Source organism: Urocitellus parryii, chromosome 3 (genome assembly GCF_045843805.1).
Source record: "Urocitellus parryii isolate mUroPar1 chromosome 3, mUroPar1.hap1, whole genome shotgun sequence".
Classification (NCBI taxonomy): domain Eukaryota; kingdom Metazoa; phylum Chordata; class Mammalia; order Rodentia; family Sciuridae; genus Urocitellus; species Urocitellus parryii.
In genome coordinates, this window is record NC_135533.1 from 32563167 (window position 1) to 32586357 (window position 23191).

General features: G+C 33.4%; 1 protein-coding gene across 1 annotated transcript; it reads right to left on the bottom strand.

Annotated features, from left to right (window-relative positions):
- Positions 1–1724: 1724 nt before the first annotated feature.
- Sem1 (SEM1 26S proteasome subunit) lies at positions 1725–22857 on the bottom strand. The gene is made up of 3 exons (XM_026391536.2): positions 22659–22857; positions 8119–8212; positions 1725–1929 (listed from the first exon to the last, which is right to left on the bottom strand). Exons 1-3 carry the CDS (start codon positions 22732–22734, stop codon positions 1887–1889), a joined length of 213 nt encoding a protein of 70 aa, XP_026247321.1. The 5' UTR covers positions 22735–22857; the 3' UTR covers positions 1725–1886.
- Between the last annotated feature and the right edge of the window lie 334 nt (positions 22858–23191).

A 23191-nucleotide genomic window follows, 5' to 3' on the forward strand; every position in this document is an offset into this window, starting at 1 on the left:
GTTAATTATTATGGGGAGGTAAGGAAACTTCCATATAAGCAGTATCATGTATGGGTTTAAAAATAAAACAAAAAAACTCCAAAGAACTTACCAATCAATCATCAAATGTTATTTAATCTTTAGTTAAACCCCAAATACTTCACTTTACAGAATAGGAAAACTGTTGCCAGTTGTTTTGAAGCTTGCTCAACAGAACACAAAGCTAATAAGTGGCCTAATTATGTCTCCAATCTTGATGTAACACCAGAACTCTTGTACTTTCCAAAATATTCAGGAAACGTGGACTCTAGTTCTATATGTACAGGATTGCTAACTAGGCAATCCTGAGCCCTTTCACTTCCTTAGTGTCTGTGAGACTGTTTTCTATTTGTTAAAATAGAAATAATAGGTTCTTCCTGCCTGCTTCACAGGGTTATTGTGAAAATCAAAAGTTAAAGAAATCTATAAACTGTAAAATTCCGTAATTTTTTTCAGATGCCAGACTAGTCTCACTTCCTACCTCTGATATGCTTCACAATCCTGATGCCAAATACCAATTTCCAGGTACCCAATCCTTAACAAAGAAAATTGATGAAACCATATTATGGATAAAACACTTTGGATAAAAACAGATAACCCATTAAAGTCTGCCCAATTCCTATGAGGTTTCAAAATTATACCTCATCAATTTAAACTGAAATCACATAAAGTAACCATCACTCTGGGTCCTGATTTGACGTTGTCAAGGTGACCACTGTTATGAGATCCAACGGTGACACTATCCGCTAACCAGAACACCAAAAAAATAGACCTCAAAATATTTCTTAGAATGTTGCTACATTAACATGACTGAGCTTCACTATACTTATAAAAACATAACTTATCTGTACAGGACTTTTACACTTCCCAAAGTTCTTCTGTGTTCCACATTCTACTTGATCATCTAGTAGTTCTGTCAGGGAGCCAAGGCGGGTTTATTCTATCTTAAGAGAAAACATACTTATATTCAAAATAATTTTGAGGCATAACATATGTTTAGGTCCTATCTTGGTGTCTGTTTACTGCATTGAGTTACATATGCTTTACATTTGATATCACTCACCAGTAGTGAGTAATTCTATTGAAGTAACACAAGTTTGAAAATATTCTTTTAAAAAACCCTGTACATTAGTGTTAGTTTAAGTTTTACCAGAAAAAAAAAAAAATCCTTTTCAAACTGACTATCCTATTGACAACAGTATAGTAATAGCAACACTTTGTAGAATTTTCTCTGCAGTACCTGAGAATATATATATGTTGATAAAGTATTTTGAGCCCACTTCCCAAATGTTAACAGAAGATATTATTGTTACAACTGTGATCAAATATATAAATACTAAAAATACTAAACCATTAATAATATTGATTGCTCAGGAACTACATAAATTATAGCAATTTAAAATGACTAATATTTTAGAAACATGGGTTCTGAGAGGTCATCTTATAAATGTCAGTGAATACTGCTTAAGCTATCAAAATATAGAATAATGTAATATGTAAGAGGTACTTCATAAAACTGAACTAACATTTAATTGATGTGGCTTAAGGAAGGTACTGGATTGGGAACCAGATAAATTCATTTAACTTGATTCTCAGTGAACCAATTTTTTTTTTTTCAGTTCATAATATGAAATTTTAATGTCTCAGTACAATAAGGTTCTGGAAAATCATGACTACAGTGAAAACATCAAGAAGTCTGAACCAAATCAAGATTAGATCAAAACATTTATTTTTGTGATACAAAAACAAAAATAAATTCAAGCAGATAATGAAATAAACGTTTTCTTAAAGTATTTCGTCCTTGGTTCTCTGTTCTAGAATTTAGTATACAGTTCAAGTGTAGGGTACTTCAGCACTTCTTTTGGATGCTATGAAGTCTCCATCTTATAACCATGTTTCTCTAGTTCAGCTCTGTAACAGAATACAAAGAACAACACATCTGTAGGCATTTTTCACAATAAATCAAAGAAACATGATAAGAAATAATACCATTAATAAATAAATGAGTTAAAACGGGGCATTAGCTTAAAATATTACCAAATTGCTTTATTTTAGACCCTAAAAATAAACCTGTAAGAAGGAAATTGGATGTGGATCACATAATACTAATAAAATTTTGCTTCCATTAGTTAATTTTATCTCCCTTAATTTTCTTACATATCATTTATGGAGAAACATGAGAGATTTATTATTATCCTCTAAATACCTTCCAAATACCACACAAATATTCTGTTTCTAACAAATACTTAAAAATACATTTTTGTTTGCTTGTGTTTTAGTGGTGCTAGAGATTAAACTCAGGGACTCAAAAATGGTGAACTACACTTAGCTCCTTAAACAAATTCTTAGAATAATTAACCTATAATCATCATCAAAGTTGTATATATATGAGAATAAACACACTCCTTTCCATACTGACATATCATATCAATTGTTCTAACATAGGAGAAAATTAATCAAATTTAAGGGTGTGAGAATTTTCTGTATTATAAATGTCATAAAATGTTAGACTTTACTTTCCTAATATTAAATGTGAGTGAACATCTCAAGTTTAAATTGGTATAAATGAACACACATTAAAGAAACATTTTTTGTCATTCTATCTATTTATTTTCGGGAGCAGGGGATTGAACCCAGGGGCACTTAACTACTGAGCTACATTCCCAACCCTTTTTGAGACAGGGTCTCACTAAATTGCTTAGGGCTTTGCTAAGTTGTTGAGGTTGGTTTTGAACTTGTGATCCTCCTGCCTCAGCCTTCTGAGCCACTGGGATTACAGGTGTGTGCCACCATGTCTGGCTTGTCATTTTAAATAATTTATCCAACTTGACATATTAGTCATAGAGAATATCAACTGCAATTGTTGATTATCCTTCTATAAAACATTTGCACAAAAAAGTTAAATCCTATAATCAACTTTAATTATTTAAGTGACCATTCCAAATATTACCAGCAACTTTCCTACCACAATTCAGATTTTATAAAATTTTGTGATAAAATTATTGGAGGAACAGTCTGATATAACACTTTAAATGTAAAGTATGGTTAATATGTTCTATATCATTATATCCAGAAAGAAAAAAAATGTTATCTTGTGTAATATGGCTTAGATAATATTATATTGTCCAATGTAACCACAATGCAAAAAAACACATGGTTAAAATGAGTATAATATTTATTATTCATTTTCCAAAATTCCTTTACTTAAAAATTTTATAATACAAATGATGACCTTATTTCCATGAATTTTATTAAGACCAGAGATCATCAAATGATTGAACTTTGTTTTCTGCTTAGGTGTAGAGTATAGTGTTAGCTGGTGACATAAATGCTGAATTAGAAATTAAGAGCCCAGTGCAAGTCTCTAACTCTGGCCCTACTTTTGTGAAGTCTTAACTGAATTGCTTCATTTGGGCTCTTTCCCCTTCCATTAGGAAACTGAAAATTATAATATCTATTCTTTATATATAACATCATATCTCCTTTGCTTTGAAGGTTAAATAAGAGAAAATTATACAAATGTAATATAGCATTAACATAAACACTAAGGTTGAAGGAAAAAGCTATAAAGATTTCTATTTTTGCTCATCACAGAAAGCTCCTCAAATGTTTCCTACAAGATTTTTGTTATAATTCTAAAAGAAACATGATTATCTTTGAATTTTATATCATTCTAAAATGTAATATTTTTCTTACTTAAAATGGAAATAATTTTAAAACTCAATTAAGTTTTCTATTCCTTTTTAACAAGATCACTATCAGTTAATCACTTTCTCTTACTTTAATAACAACAAAGCCCTGGGAGTTCAACCTAAGACTTAAATAACAAGTACACAAAATGTATCCTTCAGGTTCATGTCTATCTGTCTTACTGATAGGAAGTGGTCATCAATTATATTTATAAAATTGTTTATGAACACAGATGCTGAGAAACCCCTATAAATGAAATTCTTAGAGAATATGCAAAATTCTTTAAGAACTTAAAAGTATAACAAGCCAGAAGAAAAAAAACATTGAGGTCACTAAGTATAAAACAAAAACACAGTAACAGCATGAGATTGCTGAAGGGAAAAATCCAACAGAGACCAAAAAAGGGGGGAAAGAAACCTGCACAACTGGAATATTACAGAACACACAGTGAATATAGACTATTTAAAAGACTCAGTAATAGCATTCCTTTTGCAAACCAAACATGAAAAAAGACTAATAACAACAATTAGGTTTTCAGCTTTATTACAGTGGCTATTTCTGATCATTCAGGAACTACGAATCTTCTTGGGATTTTCATATAAGGTGATAGAGGATTGGAAAAATCCTCATGATACAACCTATTTTTACTGATAGGTGGAGAAATTATATAAAGTCAGGAGGAGCAAAAAAATACAATGACTTATTTTTGGAGACAAAGATGACCTTATGCTATTTGTTTAAAGTCATCAGACTGAAAAAGGAAAAGGAACATGGAAAGCAGGCCTACTATATTGAGTTTTTGTTTAACATACACCATAAGCACTTTACATATATTAACTAATTTATAATAAACCTATGAGTAAAGTAATAATTATTATCTGCATTTTATATCTGAGAAAAGTTAAGTCAAAGGAAATTTAAATGACTTGATCAGGGTCCATGTAACCATGTAGCTAAATAAGAGGCAGATCCAGCATAGGAAAACATAGGCAGAATGAATGAATCTAAAGTCTAAGCTGCCTCTCAAAGTTAGATGAGATTAGGGCTCAACAATGATAGAAAATAGTAAAATGTGTCCTTTACCATGATTCATGATACATTGAGGTTCTCCATACATTTTACAAAGACCAAAAATAACATTGTTGCAGGAGACTTCTTAATTAAAACAAAAGTTTTAAAACAAAGATTATCTGTTATTTAATATAACAGTCATAGTGACTATTTAAATTAAAAATTTAGTTCATCATCTGTGCTAGCCAGATTTCATATGCACAATAGCCATATGTGACTAGTAGCTTCTGTTATAGATTGTGTAGCTCAAAGAACAATCCATTATTATATGTAAGTTCCCCTTAGTAGGGGGAAAAACTCATAATTCAAATGGAGAAATAAAAACACTTTATCACTAGTGGTCATATCACAATTTATTTACTTATGGAAATTAAGAAAACAAAAGGCAAAAACACAACAGAGCAAATACGAGCACCTGGAGGCATATTATAAAAATAGTAAGTCATAAAGAATAAGAATATATGGATAATGTTTCTAAGCCAGTAAAAAAAGGGCAAGAGGTGATAGTGATGAAAAATTCAATTACTGATACATTTACTACTAAAACCCCTTATCATAATATTCACCAGTCTTAAAATTTTTAAACGAAAGATGTTATTAAATGACTAATGAAAGATAGAAAAGAAACAAAATCTCATGATATCTGATCTTTTTGAATGACAAAGGAAGAAAAAGTCATTTAGCCTCAAATTTTTAAATTTCTAGAAATTATCAGGAAAGAAAAACTGTTACATAATTAAGAACATGGACTACAGCTCAACAGCATTGGAAAGCCTCAAAATAAGCATTCTAATAGGATAATATGACTCCAAGTGGGAAGGTGCTTACTGTACAAGAAAAGTGGCAAGGCATTCTCTAATGTAGTTCAGTTTTAAAAGGATATAAAAACAAAGATTAATACAAAAAGAAGGCATCTAAACTCCTATATATAGAATAAACTCTAGTTCAGAATGGATTAAGATTCATAAAAAGACCAAAAAAGGGCTATTTTAAGAGGCATATACTGATCAAAGAGAATGAGAAAGGATAGGTCCAAGGACCTACAATGTAATGTTAACAGATTTTAGAGAAAAAGCAAGACTGTTCAACAGCTATCATTCTTATTTTGTCCATAAAACTATAAAAGGAAAACATCATTAAGACAAAATTGAAAACCAAAGTGCAATAACTCCAAACAGTATAAAAGTAGTTTATACTGGCAGAATAAAAAGATAAAATTAAAAACCTGAGTCAGCGATCTTTTGAGAAATCATGGAGAACTATAAACATATTAGAATAACAGTGAAAAGTAAATTGTACTATTTCCAAAAAAGAGAAAAAAGAAATGGATAAATTTGTTATTAGTCTTCAGTAAAATTCTAAAGAGCCTTTAAAATGTAAAGGTTTTGAACCCATTAAAAAACAAAACAAAACAAAAAACTGCATTGCACAAAAAGCAATATTGTATCACTATTAAAAATAAATTTTAAACCAGGGAATGACCGTGCATGCCTATAATCCTAGAGACTTGTTACATAAGCAGAAGGATCACAAGTTTGAGGCCAGGCTTAACAATGTAGTGAGACTCTGTTTCAAAATAAAAATCTCAAAAGGACTAAGGATGTGGCTCAATGGTAAAGCACCCTGGATTAAATTCCCAGTACCATAAATAAATTAATCAATCAATAATTTTTAAAAATTAATTATAAAGTTATCTTACTTTCCTTTCAAATAAACAAGAGACCTTCTTTCTACATCTTGTTTTGAGCAAAGCATGTGACAGATTTAGATATCCTTATGGTCAAGACAGATAAATATAAGATGAATCAAAATTAAAATTAGAAAGAAAAGAAATGTCTATTCAACAAATGGTGTGAGGACAGCCAAATATATTCACATGCAAAAGAATGAGACTTCTACTTCATATCATATATGAAAATTAACTCAAGATGAATTGTAGCTCTAAATGTAGCTAAAACTCTTTTGCAAGAAAACAGGGATAAATCCTCATTATCTTGAATTTGGCAATAAATTCTTAAATGGGACAGTCTTAAAAGCATCGAGTAACAAAAGAAAAATAAACTGGGCTTCATTAAAATGAAACACTTGTGCAAAGGACACTATGAAAAGACAACCCAACAGGAAAAAAAGTATTTGCAGATCACGCATCTTATAAAACTTGAGTACCAAGAATACAAAAGGAAGTCTTACAACTCAACAACAAATGACCCAATTTTAAAATGGGAAAATAATTTGAATAGACATTTCTCCAAAAATGGTTAATGGTCAATGCTAATGGTCAAGAAGCACACTAGAAGCTAAGTCATTTAGAGAAATAAAAATCAAAAGCACAATGAGGCCAGGTGAAGGGAGTATGGGGGTGGTGGGGCATGCCTGTAATCCCAGCAGCTTGGGAGGTTGGGGCAGGAGTATCATGAATTCAAAGCTAGTCTCTGCAACCATGAGGTGCTAAACAACTCAGTGAGACCCTGTCTCTAAATAAAATACAAAAACAGGGCTGGGGATGTGGCTCAGTGGTTGAATGCCCCTGAGTTCAATCCCCGGTATCAAGAAAATAAAAAGCACAACGAGATTCCACTTCACAGCTTTCACTTATAAGATGGCTGTAATTTTTTAAGAAATTAAAAACAAGTTTTTGTGGAACATTTGGAACATTCATACATTGTTAGCAGAAATGTAAATTATTCAGTCACTGTAGAAAACATTTTGGCAGTTCTTCAAAAAGTTAAACCTAGAATTACTACAAAACCCAATGATTCCACTTCTAGGTATATACCCTCCAAACATGAAAACAGATAAATACATGTATATCCATGCTCACAGCAGCCACTATTCATAAGAAATAAAAAGTAGAAAATTTCCAACAACTGATAAAATCTATAAAATATGGCATATCTATACAATGGAGTATTATTCCACCACAAAACAAAGTATTGATACATGCAATCATGTGGATGAATTTTAAAAACATTATGCTAAGTGAAAAAGATGAACACACAAGAACACATTGTATGATTCTATTTATATGAAATGTCCAGACCAGGCAAATCCATACAGATGGAAAACAGATTAGCAATTGGTAAGGGAGGGGGAACTCTGCATAGTTACTGCTTAAGGAGTATGGTATTCTCTTTTGGGATACTAAAAGTACTAAAACTAAATAAACTAAGGTGATGGTTGCCCAATATTGTCAATGTACTAAATGAACTGAATTATAAACCTCAAAGTTAATGTAATAAAGATTAAGCATCTTTTGAGAGGTCAATTATCTACATAAGTTATATATTCTATACTCAAAATTAATACCAAGCTATAATAAAAATCTGGCTTAAAACTTACCGTAACTGATTGGAGAAGTCATCCTCTACGTTGTCATCATCCCAATTATCCTCCCAGACATGTGCATCCTCATCTTCATCTAAACCAGCCCAGTCTAAAAACAGAAACAGATGTTAAATATCTTTCATACATTATTTACATAAAATGAAAACTTCAGAAAGTGTGTCACTTAACATTCTTGCAATTCAAAAACTGTTAATAACATTTCTATGAAAAATGGAAATCTTTCTCCTTAAATTTCAAAGTTTTTGCTTTTATTCTCTCAATTCTTAAAATTGCAGGTAATCCAAAAAAATATTACTTGCCATGAAAACTTTTAATTTCAGAAGGATGCTTACTTCACTGATTTTTATTTTAACTCATTTTTATAAGGCCTATTTTACAATCTTTCAAAATCTTTCTTCCCTTTTGGTGGTAGGAGTGATTTAGATTAAGATTTGAACTTTTCTTCATAATGTTCAGAAAATACATATGTAAACTAACACCTTCAGGAATTCTAGGCTGTAAATAAGGAATATCTATTGGGAAAGTAACACTAAGAACACAGAAGTTTTCAACCACTAGGTACACAAAAAGAAAGGAATATCTATCTATAAGGTGGTTCTCCTACAACCTAATGTCTAGTTATTACTTCTGTATCAAAAACCAAGGCAGCAAGCTGGATGTGGCAGCATATACCCATAATCGCAATGACTCAGGAGGCTGAGGCAAGAGGATCTCAAGTTTGAGTCCAGCCTTAGTACCTTAGTGAGACCCTATCTCAAAAACTAAATAAAGGTTAAAGGTACAGCTTGGTAATAGAGCACCCCTGATTTAATCCTTAGTACCTAATAATAATAATAATGATAATAACCAATGGGCACATAGGGAATTATAAGTTGTCTCCCAATATTCCTTTCCTTACGCTCTTAAACACTAATTCTTTATAACAGAATGTCTGGATAAGGAACGCATTCCCAGTCCATGCCCTCCTCCCTCAGTGCTTCCCTAAATAATATATTTTTTTAAGACTACATGTTTCATCTCCAAATCTGAATGCAGAACCCTCCTGTGAACACTATAATTCTACATACAATTGCTAACTGGACACAAATTCAACAGAACAAAAATTTAACTTTCTTCAGTTATCCTCACATACAACCAATACACTTCCCTGGAAAAACACAGAAGCATTTCTTCAGTCTTACCATGTGCCAGGAAAGTCACTCCAAATTTCCTTCTCTATCATGACCAGGTCTGGTCCATTTCATTCCATAAATCATATTCAAATTTATTCCTGTCTATCCCCATTACCTCTGCTCTAAATTAGACATTCACATCCTTTCTCACATACATACTGTCATATTCTAACAGGTCTTGCTTCTACTCTCTTGACTATGATAAAAATTTAGTTTCCAAGGCAATGTCACTATGTTCTCTTCATTTTAAATTAATTCATCCTCAAAACAAAAGATTTTAGGCATATCCTGCTCTTCTTCCTCTTAGATGGATCAACTTGCTAAAATCTTGACATAGCTTTGTTTTACACCCCACCATCCTACAAAATAAAGATTATTTTAAATTGTTTAACACTCAAATCCAGCAGGATAACTTCCTGATAGTTATGTGACTTGAGGTACTCTCTCATATGCATTCTTGAAAACTGTATGATGAAGAATAACCAATAAGATCTTCATTTTTATTTAGGCCCTAATTTTTTACCTCATGTTTTGAAACTGCTATGATTTTCTATTCATCTAGCACTTCATGTTGCTACTCATCTGTCTAAGTGCCACTAGTTGACCTGATTTATACTTATCTTGAATTTAGTTTGAACAACATTCATTCATTCTCCCTTTGAATGAACTCTAGCTCGACTATTTAGTGGATTTCGGATCTGAGAAATGGAAAAAACAACATAAGTCAGGGATTTATTTTTAATGCCAGAAAGCACATCAAATGGTGCAGAAACCAACTTAAAGGAATAACACATTGAATATAAAAAAAAAAAATCCATGAGTCTATAGCAATACTAAAGAGACAAAGAGAAGATAGGACTGTTCTTGTTTATACCTACTATAAATGTTAAGAGTGACAGAATTAGAAAATCACCATCTGGGCATTAGAGCAGATTATGCTAAGTGAAGCTAGTCAATCTTTAAAAAACAAATACCAAATGACTCCTTTGATATAAGGGGTGTAAACAAGGACAAGGTAGGGACGAAGAGCTTGAGAAGAATATTTACAGTAAACAGGGATGAGAGGTGGGAGGGAAAGGGAGTGAGAAGGGAAATTGCATGGAAATGGAAGGCGATCCTCAGGGTTATAAAAAATGTCATATAAGAGGTAAGGAGGGGTAAGTCAAGAGAATACAAATGGAAGACATGATTTACAGTAGAAGGGGTAGAAAGAGAAAAGGGGAGGGGAGGGGAGGGGGGATAGTAGACAATAGGACAGACAGCAGAATACATCAGACACTAGAAAGGCAATATGTCAATCAATGGAAGGGTAACTGATGTGATACAGCAATTTGTATACGGGGTAAAAGCGGGAGTTCATAATCCACTTGAATCAAACCGTGTAATATGATGTATTAAGAACTATGTAATGTTATGAACGACCAATAAAAAAAAAAAAAAAAGAAAAGAAAATCACCATCTGCAAACTCTCAATGAAACTTAGGTAAAGATCAACAATGGATACTAAAATTATAGGGTGAAAAATGGTTGGGTAACAGGATAGACAGCTTACTCATTACAAAGGAAGAAATGGAAAGGCATAGTGGCCATAATCTTAACCAAGTGAGCTTAGCATCATTAATAACTGGGACAACTTGACACGGGTCCTTGATGTCATGTAATAAGAAACACTCATCACTTCTATAGTACTCTAACAAAGTTGTAACTGAATCTAATCATGAGAAAACCATAGGACCAGAAGGTGGGACTTACTACAAACTAGCTTGTTCAAATAAGTCAATGTCATAAAAAAAGAAAAAACATCTAACAGCAACTGTTAGATTTAAAAGCACTGAAGTGATGTAACAATCAAATATAATATAAATATAATATGCAAATTAACTGACCACAGGGCTAGAGGAAAAGCAATAAGACTTCTAACAATTAGCAAAATCTAAATATGGACTGTGTATATTTGGATGATATTAATGATTTTATGTTAATTTTCTTAATCATGATTGTGAAATAATTTTAAAGAAGAATGCTCTTAACTCTAAGCATTCATGCTAAAACATTTGAGCCAAGTGTCATTTTGTTAACAGCTTTCTTATATTTTATATATAAATCTATACATGTGTAAAACACTTATTATTGAATATATTTTCTAACATGAGAAAATAGGGCAAAGCATTAACAAAAATTCATGAATCTAGGTGTTAGTTGTCTTTAACTTTTCCATAATGTTAAGTTTCAAATTTTAAATATGGGGAAATTGGTTTAAAAAAAAAATCATCCTGGAAACCACTTCTTCTGTTTTGTGTATCTCTGTATCACAACACTGATAATATTGTAAAATCATAATTATCAATCAATATGTTCATCACTACCATTTGAGTTTCTTCAGAATAATAATTCTATCTTATCTTTGGAATCCTAAATTACAAACAGAACCTAGCACATGCACAATATGGTTGTGAAAGATGGCTAAATCACAATTAACAATAAAATCAGATCTTGGAATATTTGTTTGACTCCTCTCCCCTCCAGTAATTATGAGTTATACACTCTAAGCCATTAGTTTCATATTAGTAGTTACCTATTAGAAACATAGCTATAAACATTTCAAAGTTAAAGGAAAAATAACTAAATAACAAAAGGTATGATTTAGGCTTTTATTATTATATACACGTAGAGTTTGAGCTACTTCATGGTTTATAATATGGGCATTTTATTTCAGTTACATTATATATTTAACAAAAATTTAAAAAATGGGGTATCATCATCATCATTTAAAAATAGAAGTATCTCCATTTACCTGGTCTCCCAAGACAGAAAAGAAAAACTCTGGAAGCCCTTCAACTATCACAATCAATGATTTTTTTTTTTTTTTTGGTAACAGGGATTGAATTCAGGGGCACTCGACCACTGAACCACATCTCTAGTCCTATTTTGTATTTTATTTAAAGACAGGGTCTCACTGAGTTGCTTAGCACCTTGCCATTGCTGAGACTGATTCTGAACTCTTCTCCTATCTTGGCATTTCTATTTCAATGCATCCCCAGTTTCTCACCTCATCTCTGTTCTTACTGCTACTCTATCAATTTGAGATTATTCCTTTGAGTGGTCTTTTTTCTGTTCCAATTTTATGTATACATGAGAGGAACATTAAGTAAAGACAGTATGGGGGAACAGCCCAAGATGAAATTTTAAATTAAGAAGGAGCCTTTGGGCTGGGGATGTGGCTGAAGCGGTAGCACGCTCGCCTGGCATGCGTGCGGCCCTGGGTTCGATCCTCAGCACCACGTACAAATAAAGATATTGTGTCCACCAGAAAAAAAAAAAACTATAAATATTAAAACATTATTTTTTTTAAAAAAAAGGAGTCTTATATAAGACAGTAGATGTATTTCTGTGCAACATTAAATCAACAAGATATTTTAATTTTTAAAGTTAAAAATGAATACAGCATTTCAAATAATCTCAAATTTATTCTTTTAATTTGCTTTAATAAGTTATACATGACAGCATAATGCATTTTGATTCACTGTACACAAATGGAGCACAACTTTTCATTTCTCTGGTTGTATACAATGTAGAGATGATCATGCAGTGCAGTCAAACAGGTACCTAGGGTCATGATGTTCATCTCATTCCACCATCTTTCCTGCGTCCTCAAATTTATTTTTTATTAAAAGAAATCTAGATTCTTGTGTGTCAAACTTGTAATGGCACTATTAATCCTTTAGCAAAATAGCATTTATGATACGAGTAGTTGTGATACTTCCTGCTAATTTCCTCCACTCTTGCTATAACCTATAGCTCTGCAGCTAATAATTTTACTGGACAGCTCAGGATTATATGTTTTTAGTTTTAATAACACTAAAATTTTCCTATATAGAAAGTGCATTTTATATTGCCATTAGAGCAAAGTTTGGCTTTATACTTCAAGATTTTATAAAATGAGAGGACTTTCTATCATACTCCTTTTTTTTGGGGGGGGGGGACTAGCACCCTTATCACTATCAGAAAACAGATAAGAAAATATTTTATAACATTTTTTCTACCATCATTTCCCAATCTCAAACCCCAGGTTTATATAAATATGCTACTTGGGTTCAACCTAGATACAGGAAGTCTCCAAAAAGTATCTAAGGAGTCTTTGTAAAGATATCTAAAGGAGTTTAATGTTCTAAAAATATTGAATAAAGACTGTATTTACATTCTTGAGTAAAAGGGATGAGACAGTCAAGATAGGAACTGTTTTAAGATTCTAAGTCTAAACCACTAGCAACTAAACAGGCTCCCCAAACTGTTAACTAGGTAACAGTTATATATATCATTACAGATGTTTCCCATCTGTAATGATATATAAAAAGTAAATGATCATGTCACAGATTAGAGTTTGAAATATATTTGACAATTTTCTGCTAACCTTATAGGTCTTTGAAAATATACTGTAGAGCCTTAAATGTCTTTTAAAGCCTTTTTGGAAACAATGAAATCATAGTGTCCCAGAAACTTTTAATCTAATCATGATCTTATTTTATTTTTTTTGAAAAAAAATGCCGACTTCAATATTATTATTGATTTAAATGTCTCTGTGCTATTTTTATTTGTTTTAATTATGAGAGAAAAAAAACTTGCTAATTTGGACCCTAATGCCTCAGAAAATCACCAACAACAAATATAACTGAAGTGGGGCACTGTGGTACAAGCCTGTAATCCCAGTGACTTGGAAGGCTGAAGCAAGAAGATCCCGATTTCAAACCCAGTCTCAGCAACTTAGCAAGGCCCTAAGCAACTCAGCGAGACCTTGTCTCTAATAAAATATATTTAAAAGGGGGGGGGGCTAGGGATGTGGTTCATTGGTTAAGCGCCTCTGGTACCAAAAAAGAAATACAATTGAGCCAATAACTTTTTTAATGGAGTGGCTACTTAATTTGAAAAAGTCAAAATTTTTAACAATATAGGAATGAGTGTCTTCTCTATTCTCTCCCATTCCTTTTCTTCCCTTTTAAGATTGCTGCAATTTTTAGTTCATCAAGCTGAATTTCGATGGTTATTTGGCATATATATATATAAAGCATCTCTTCTTCCTTTAACAATAATCTGGTACTATTTTTTGACAGGAAAAGGAAAGAAATAGGTAAAAGTTGCATTCTAAAAAAAAAGAAACTGGCTCATGAAAGAGGGAAAAACACTGGGGAAGGTTTTAGGAAGAGTGCACACAAAATTATTTATAACAATAGCTCTACACTTCTTTGGCATTATTATACAGTATGCTATAACTATGATTCTATTATATGAAGGTAGAAATGCTAGATTAAATTGTTCATTAATCATCTTATAAATGTGAATATACTTTTTAACCTTAATACCTATCCTAGGAATAAGATGCACTGTAGTCAAATACTACCATACCATTCTTCCAATTGCCATAGATAAAGAACCAAGAAATAACTTTTCTTATGAGTGACCACTTATTAAGCATTTAAAGTTATTTAATAAGAACACTTATTATTAAGAAAAGTAATGTTCATATTAAATCAGAATCTGTTATCTACTTTAGAGGGAAACTTTAAATATTCTTCTTAATTTATTAACTAGGATCATGTACTGAATTTATTATATAAAAAGGTTAAGTGATGGTTTAACACTCACATCCAACAATCCTCCATACTACACAAACATTACAATATGTGTAAATTATAATAACTCTAAACTCTAAGCGAGTACATAACATAAAAAGTTACATGACTATTTTAACTACTAAAGTTAGGTGATATCTCATAATAATATCTAAATTTTGTTTTGATTTTCAATTACAATATTGATAACCAAGTAATTTTATTTAATCACTCATTTTTACAGCGTTAGGTCCAGAAATAGCTTGTTAAAAAAAAAATGAACAAGATACATGACCCATGACTAATGCCATCCTTCAATAAGTAAAGGACCTTATAAAATACATACTTTACCTTTAACACTAAATGCATTGCCAGAATTGTGATGATCAATTAAATAAGCACACCTGTGTTAGCTTCAAGGTGTTGGCCTTCCAGATGTGTATTGGTGAGAAAAAAAAAGTACCATATTTTAAAGTCAGATTGCAAATAACCAATAACAGACACCTAATATACGTTTCTAGTAATTCTAAATTATTTAAGACTTTTCTTCTAAGCTTTCTTCACATCTGCCAGTGAAAAATTACAACTGTGACTAGCTTTAAATTTCAAAAATCCAAGCTATCAAAGCTCTTACATACTTCATCTTAAGTATTACCTTGACCTCAACTTAAAAATATTTTAATACTCATCCCCACACTTTTCTTTTTCTTTCTTTCTTTTTTTTTTTTTTTTTTAGTTTTAGGTGGACACCATGTCTTTATTTTATTTTTATGTGGTGCTGAAAATCGAACCCAGTGCCTCATACATGCTAGGCAAGCGCACCACTACTTGAGCCACATCCCCAGCCCCTCACACTTCTTAAAGGCAAGAAGTATAGCACTCTAGAGAAAAATACAGAGGAAATTCTAATTATTACAATAGGGTTGCAAAAGTAAAATTCTATATCAGTTTTCAGAAGCATCAATCTCTCATTCTATAACAATAATGTTACTCTAAATATAAACAAATCAACTTCCTTTAAATAAAAATGTGCACATATATGCAGAACATTAGATGAAGAGAAATACACTAAACCAAATACCATCATAGGAAAGCGTAAGAGAACAACAGTTACAGTTTTAATTACACTCATTAGTATGACAATAAAACCAAACCAAATCTGACCATTCTGAGATTAATTTACACTTGTTCCTGCTTAAAGTATAAAGCATATTAGTTTTTTCTAAGATTTCATTTCTGCAAGTTATCCCAATGCAAACACACCTATACCTTACGTATCAAGTAACTATTTAGCAGCTGAAAAATCAGTACTTAGTAAAGCACAACTGTACTACTATATTTTCTCTAGAAAGGACCAAATTGTCAGTGGGGAACTCAGAGTAGACAAGCAGAAACAAGTAATAAATGATGTTGCTACCAGGCCATTGGTAAATTTTCAGTTATTGGTGGCAAACAATCTAAAACCAAGGCTAAAAATAACCTGCATAACCATTTATAATTATTTCTGTATTTAAAAAATTCAAAACCAATTCTTTTTCATCAGTGAAAACATAATGTTTCCACATTTTTGGTTCTTTATTAATTAGTCCTTTTATTTTTAATTCAATAAAAATATAAAAGCCCTTACTTTCATCTTTTCCATGCCTTTATACCTTAAACTCATCTGTTTCCTCATTCTAACCCTGCTTCACATTGTTCAATAGTATCCAATCTGCACTCTACCATCCTTATACTTAAGACATGCAAGTGCAAAATCATAACCCAATTTTCTTCTTATTCCCAACACACCATATGAGGCTAGATGCCTAAGGTCCATCAGTTCTACCTCCCTTGTTATTCTTGTGCTACTACTCTCTTCACTTCATTCCTAATAATAACCTCAAATGAACCTTAGACCTCATCTGAATTATTTCAACAATTTGTTGACCAGTTTACTGGTCTGTGGTCTCTGATCTTTTCAAATTAATTCTGCTGGGTTAATGTTCCCTAAACAGCCTATTGCTGAAAGAAAACTCACATATCACTGTCATAAGCAAAACAATCAAACAAACAAAATACTTCTTCCTTGTTTTGGAACCCCCCTTTCCTGGATTTCTATTTTACACAGCTTTGTTTCAATGGTGCTACCTCACATAGTAAATAAATAGAAATAATTTCTTTCTTTTGAACTGCTGCTGCTGACTTTATCAGATGTTTAACTTCCCCCTCCCAAACAAACACACACACACACACAGAAGAAAACCAAAGTACTCAAAAGCCCAACAGATGAGACAGACAAATACAAAATTGCACTGGTTTAACTGGGTTGAGAAGGGAAAGATTTAGAGTCTCAATCCAGGATAACCATTTTCAAAATACTAAAGATCTTCAGTTGGTGTGAAAACCACTGATACTTATCTCCTCAGCACTTATATTATTTACTAATTTCAAAGAAATACATAGGGAGCCAAATTTGTTTCAGTATACCCTCTAGTTAACTGTGACCTCAGATGAGTTTTTCTTTCTTTCTTTTTTTCCGTGTCCAGATATAAAACCTATACCTCAGAGAGCTGCTGTAAGGGTAAAATTATGTATTTAAAGCAATTAGTACCAACAAGTGGCAGCTAATATTCTCTCTGCATCCCTCAGTACCAGATTTGTAAGAAACAACAGGCCTAGCATGGTAGCACAAATCAATAATCCCAGCAGCTCAGGAGGCTGAGGCCCTAAGCAACTCAGTGAAACCCTGTCTCTAAAATCAAATATAAAAAGCTTGGAATGTCGCTCAGTGGTTAAGCACACTGGGTTCAATCCCTGGTGCGCGAGCGCGCGTGCACACACACACACACACACACACACACACAAAGACCCAAATAGCCATCAAATGAATTAATCATTTATTATATACTAACTACTACACAAAGGAATTTATGATATTAGAACGTGTTCTAGAATAAATACAATAATAGTTTGTCAAAACATTACAACAGAGCACACAACTGGAAAAAGACATTTGGTGAATTTTAAATACTTAAACTATGTAGTTTTAGAAATTTTTATTTTTTTCTCAATGTTCTCACAGTTCAATCACATCTTTCAATGAATAATCTTTAATAACCAAGTAGTAATATCAAACACTATTTAAATCACAATCACTTGCTCATTCCACAGAACCACCAAAATAAATAATCAATTAAGTTTTTCAAAGAATTTTACTGCTTAATAACTCCCAACCATCAGAATCTAGATCTGGGGATTTTTCATTTTCATCTGTATGCATCCTAAACAATACATGCTATATACATACATATCTTATGTGTGTTTATACTATATGTATGAATAACTACACTATTGTTACTGTTTAAAGCACTTCTGGAAAAACATCTAATGGCAGTATTTCATTTTTTAACTTAGAATTTTCTAATACTAAAATATTAATTATCAAGTAACCTATAAAATCAACAAATTTAATTTGGGGTACACCCAAAATTAGTAATGGAAATGTCATAGATAGTTCAAATTCTAAATAAATACCAAACATCATGCAAATCCAAACTCCTAAGTACAAGAAAGAAGAAAAAGCACTAGTGTTTATTGAATACACACTTCGTACCAAACTCTATGTGAGGCACTTTATATATTTTACATACATCATTGTTATACTGAAGGTATCACACCAAAATTCATATGCTGAAGCCAGCCCTTTCCCAGTGCAATGGTTTTTGGAAATGGACCTTTGACAGGTAATTACGACTAGATGAAGCCATGAAAGTGGGCCCCTCATGATAGAATTAGTGGTCTTGTAAGGGAGACACCAGAGAAATCATTTTTTCTCTCTCTCTTATGAGAGAACACAGAAAGATAACAGCCTTCTACAAGGCAGAAGAAAGAGAGCCCTTACTAGAAACTTTATTTGCTGACACCTTTCATCTTGGACTTCCCAGCCTTCACAATGAGGGGAAAAAAAAAGTTTTGTTGTTTAAGCCACCCTATTTATATTATCTTGTTATGGAAGCCTAAGCAGATGAACACAATCACATAATTCTTTCATGACTCAAACATCAGTATCCATAAATAACAGATAAAGAAACAGATTAAGTGGTAGTGATTCAAAGAAGAAATAAAATGATCAACCTCAAAGAAATCAATCCATATTAAAACAATGCGGTTTCTACCTGCATCCACCAGGTCGGCAATAACTCAAATGTGTAAGCATGCTTGAGAGAAAAAGTGAACTGTAGAAAGAAATGTAAATTAGCATAATCCTTCTAAAAGGCAATTCAAGAATACATGTCAAAATTTAAAATGTGCCTAGTTCCAGATAATGTGTCAGAGCCCAAGCCAATTGAGCATTCTGTGGAGGGCAGTATGGTGTGATGTGAAGAACCTGGAGAGGATGAAGAGGTCACCCACACTATATGAAAGGAAAAAGGGTGGCCTGGCGAATACTGAGACTAAGTAAGGTAAGGAGGGTGGCAAAAACTAAGTAAAGAGGAGGATAACCAAAGAGACAATATATTTAAGAAAATAGTAGCCAGGTTTCTCACCACTGAAGGAGGAGTTACAAAGGTAAAAGGGGGGGGGGCGGGGACCAGAATGAACCCTGTGGTGCTGATATGAAATTAGAGATGACTGTGTGAACTCATGGTTTTATACATACACACCCACTTCTGTATATTCTCTAGTTTCTTCCACTTAAGATGGTCTGGAAGCAGGAATATCCTAAAAGCAGTGAGCATAACTGGCATCAAGATTTGTCTTCTAAATATCATTCTCTACTAAAAGGTAGTTGCTCTGCAGAAACAACTGATTGTAGGGCTGAAGCAAGAAAAGCAAGATTAGCTTGTAACACCTGTGTCAGAATGCTAGGAAATGCAGAAAGAATGAAGGGGACATGCCAAAGAGACATAGCTGACAGTTTGATGGGATTCCCTCATGTTCAAATGTACAATTATCCTATATAATGTACTTTCACAGAAGTAGCTAAGTAATTAACATGAGTCAATGAGCTAAGAGTTTATGAACAGATTTTGAACATAGGTCTGATCTACATTTATCATGCTTATTATTCCATAACCTGGGGTTCAAAAACTTTCTTCTTTCATACAATTACCAATAACAGACATTTAATAGGTACTTTGCCTTTCATGATGATGACTAGTTTTTTCTTTCAAAATTTTAATGACATGAATTCTCTCCATGTAACTAACGGAGATAATGTTAAATGTTTGGGATACTATTTATATGTCCACATTATAACATTTAATAATGGCAAACTACAAAGTCCCCTGTAGCACTAGTTAAACTGGCACAGTATCTGAGTTGATATTGCTCCTGTCTATCTTCTATATGATTCTAAAGAACCCTTTTATTGATTATCTATTCCAGATAGTATACAATGTTCACATAAATAATTCTCAATGGCAATTCGTCCTTCTGCAAGACTGTCTATGCATGAGCACATATTCCTTGACTTCTACCCACTAGTATCCTAAACAATACATGCTATATACATACATATCTTAAGTGTGTTTATACTATATATATGAATATAGCATAAACACACTAAATGCTGGCAGTTTTTTCATTCCCACCTGTCAAGTGAATGTGACATTGCAAAACATCCCCCTGGTGTCTAGACCACTGTTTAAGATGTCCTGCTTTGGTAGGGACAAGTGAGAGAGCCTTAGTTATTCCAGAAAACTGGCAGCTTGTTCTTGTTAGGGGACCACCAGATTGTTGTCCACCTCAAAAAAAAAAAAAAAACCAGATTCCCCAGATTCCCCAAAATAATAGTGTCTTATCCAGGAATTTTTTCAAAGGGGTCAGGGATAGATGGGGAGGTAGATAGCATTCTATTCCTGATTTCTTCAGATAATACAGTAGTTTTCCTGATTATAGAAAAATTATAGAATTCTTTATAATAGCACTCTCTTGCAAATACTAGTGCTCCTTTGGCAAACTCAATTTCATTTTAAATATCCTAAAAAAGCAAAGCAAGACAATCTTGCTGGCACAGAAGAGAATAAAAGAATCTAAAGGACCACTTATTTTCTTTCCACTTTTACTTTCATCCTCGTCTAATTGTCAGAAAAAGGAAATTAATAAAAATATTATTACATTCTTTCAATATCTGTCTGATATGAAAAAATATTCAAAGTTTCAAATAAATTATGGAGTACTTCAGTGTTAGGTCCCACTCTGCTACTAATGTATGATGAAAACTGGAATCTCTAGGCTACGATGCTCTCTGGTTCTAAAGCCCCCAAAATATCAATCATGCCCAAGACTTCGAATATCTCCCTAAAAAAGCCTTTTCTCAGTTTAACGAAATAGTCAAGAAGTTGGAGAATGCACTTCACAAATGTCCTAAACATGATTTTTTAAAACCTCTCCTGCTTAATGACCAATATATTACATACCCCCTTCCATTAGTGTGAGAAACTGCCAATGTAACAGATTCAGAACAAATAATGGGAGGGAAAAAAAATAAAAGGAACATTTGCTCCTTTGTACCTTTAGATAATCATTCCAGATGTTATACTTAACATCAAAAAGAGCTAGTAAGAATAAACAATGAGGCCTCCACAAAAACATATCTTAATTTCCTTTTTAAAATAAAAATTCCCTTTCTTTAAAATCCCTAAATTGACATTCTACCAAATACATTCTTATCTAGGATAAGATGTAGCAACAACACTCCCCAAAGTTGGACAATGAATTAGTTAAACCATGAATACACAATTTCAATAACAATTTTTATGTGACAGACTCTAAACTACAAGTTATTCCAGAGAGCAACCACAATTCTCTTCTTATCACCTCCAGAAAGCCTACATAATAGTAACCTCCTTTTGTTATAAAATAAATATATGGAAATCCTAGTCATAACCATTAGCCAATAAAGAAGCCAATTTTTAAAACCTAACTGGCAAAAACAATCTAGCAAGTAGAAGGTGTAACAGCTTTAGTTTGAACAGGTCAATTTCAGGTTGATCATTTCCAGCCAGTTAGGAGACAATGGGCCTGTTCCTTTATGGTTCCAGGGTTTTATTTCCTTAGCTGAAGAAAATGACAATACCAGTATCCTCCTCCTATATTTGTGAAAAATGGAGTGTTAATACAAGCACAGCATTTATGTTTCTGCGAACACAGCAGCCACTCAATATTAACTATATGCTATTACCTACAATGAGAGAAATAAAGTTCCTCTTTAGTTTTGAAGTTAATAAAATTGTGTAGGTTTTAGAGCCTTAGAAAGCCTAAACGTTTCTCAGGTCAAAGAGACCAAAACAGACGAGGAACAGGAGTAAAGCAATAACACGTACTATGCACCCAACACATGGTCCTGAAATCCTACCTAACAGGCTTCATTTGTAACGTCCTAATAGTAAGTAGCAATGACAAGACTAGGGACAACAATTTAATTTCGGAAAAGTTTAAAGCCACAGGAAGGCTGTTAAACCAAAGGAAAATGGGTTCTTATATGAACGAGGTGGTGGTAACCAAGATGAAAAGTAAAGGACCCCGGGTGAGGGGCCTAGCTTCACCGCGGTTCCTCCCATGGAAAAGCAAAACCAGTGGGCCTCGCCGCTAAGTCCTATCGTGACACCCCACGCCCGAAGCCGTGGCACACGGCAGGTCGTGCGTCAGGGGCTCCAGTGCCGGCCGCGGGGGTGCAGGCTTCCTGCGGCGTCCCCGAGACAGGCCCAGGATCCCGATGGACGCCTGAGTCACCGTCCGCGCGGCCTAAAAGCCGGCGCACTCAGCCGGTTACCTTCGGCGGGGAACTCCTCGAACTCGTCGTCCTCCTCTAGGAGACCCAAGTCTACCGGCTGTTTTTTCTCTGACATCGCGACCCTCCAAGCCCAATACCGCCCAAAGCGGTATGAAACTTGGAACCCTCACTCCTCAACGGCCGTCGCTACCGCCGATGTCGACGCCGGCGCTACCACAGAGACTCGGGGAAAGAGCTACGAGACCAGCGCGAGGGATGCTGGGATACCGGAGGTCCTCCCAGCGCTTCCTGCGGGTTTAGCTGGGCTTCCGATTTAGGTAGATTCTTTTTTGTTTTTACTATATTATTCGGACTCGGAATTGACCAAGTGGACACCAGTGTAGATTTCCCTGATTGGAAAAGATTCAAAATGTGTAAAAAGTATTAAGCACCTTTACTTAGTTTACGACTTAGGAATTCTGTAAAGATGTAGAACGACTGCTAACATTCATCAGCCTTCCAAGTGCCGGACCCTTAAGGTGCATTACTGCGGTCTTTGAACCAACCCCCTAAACTTGGCATTAAGTATCTCC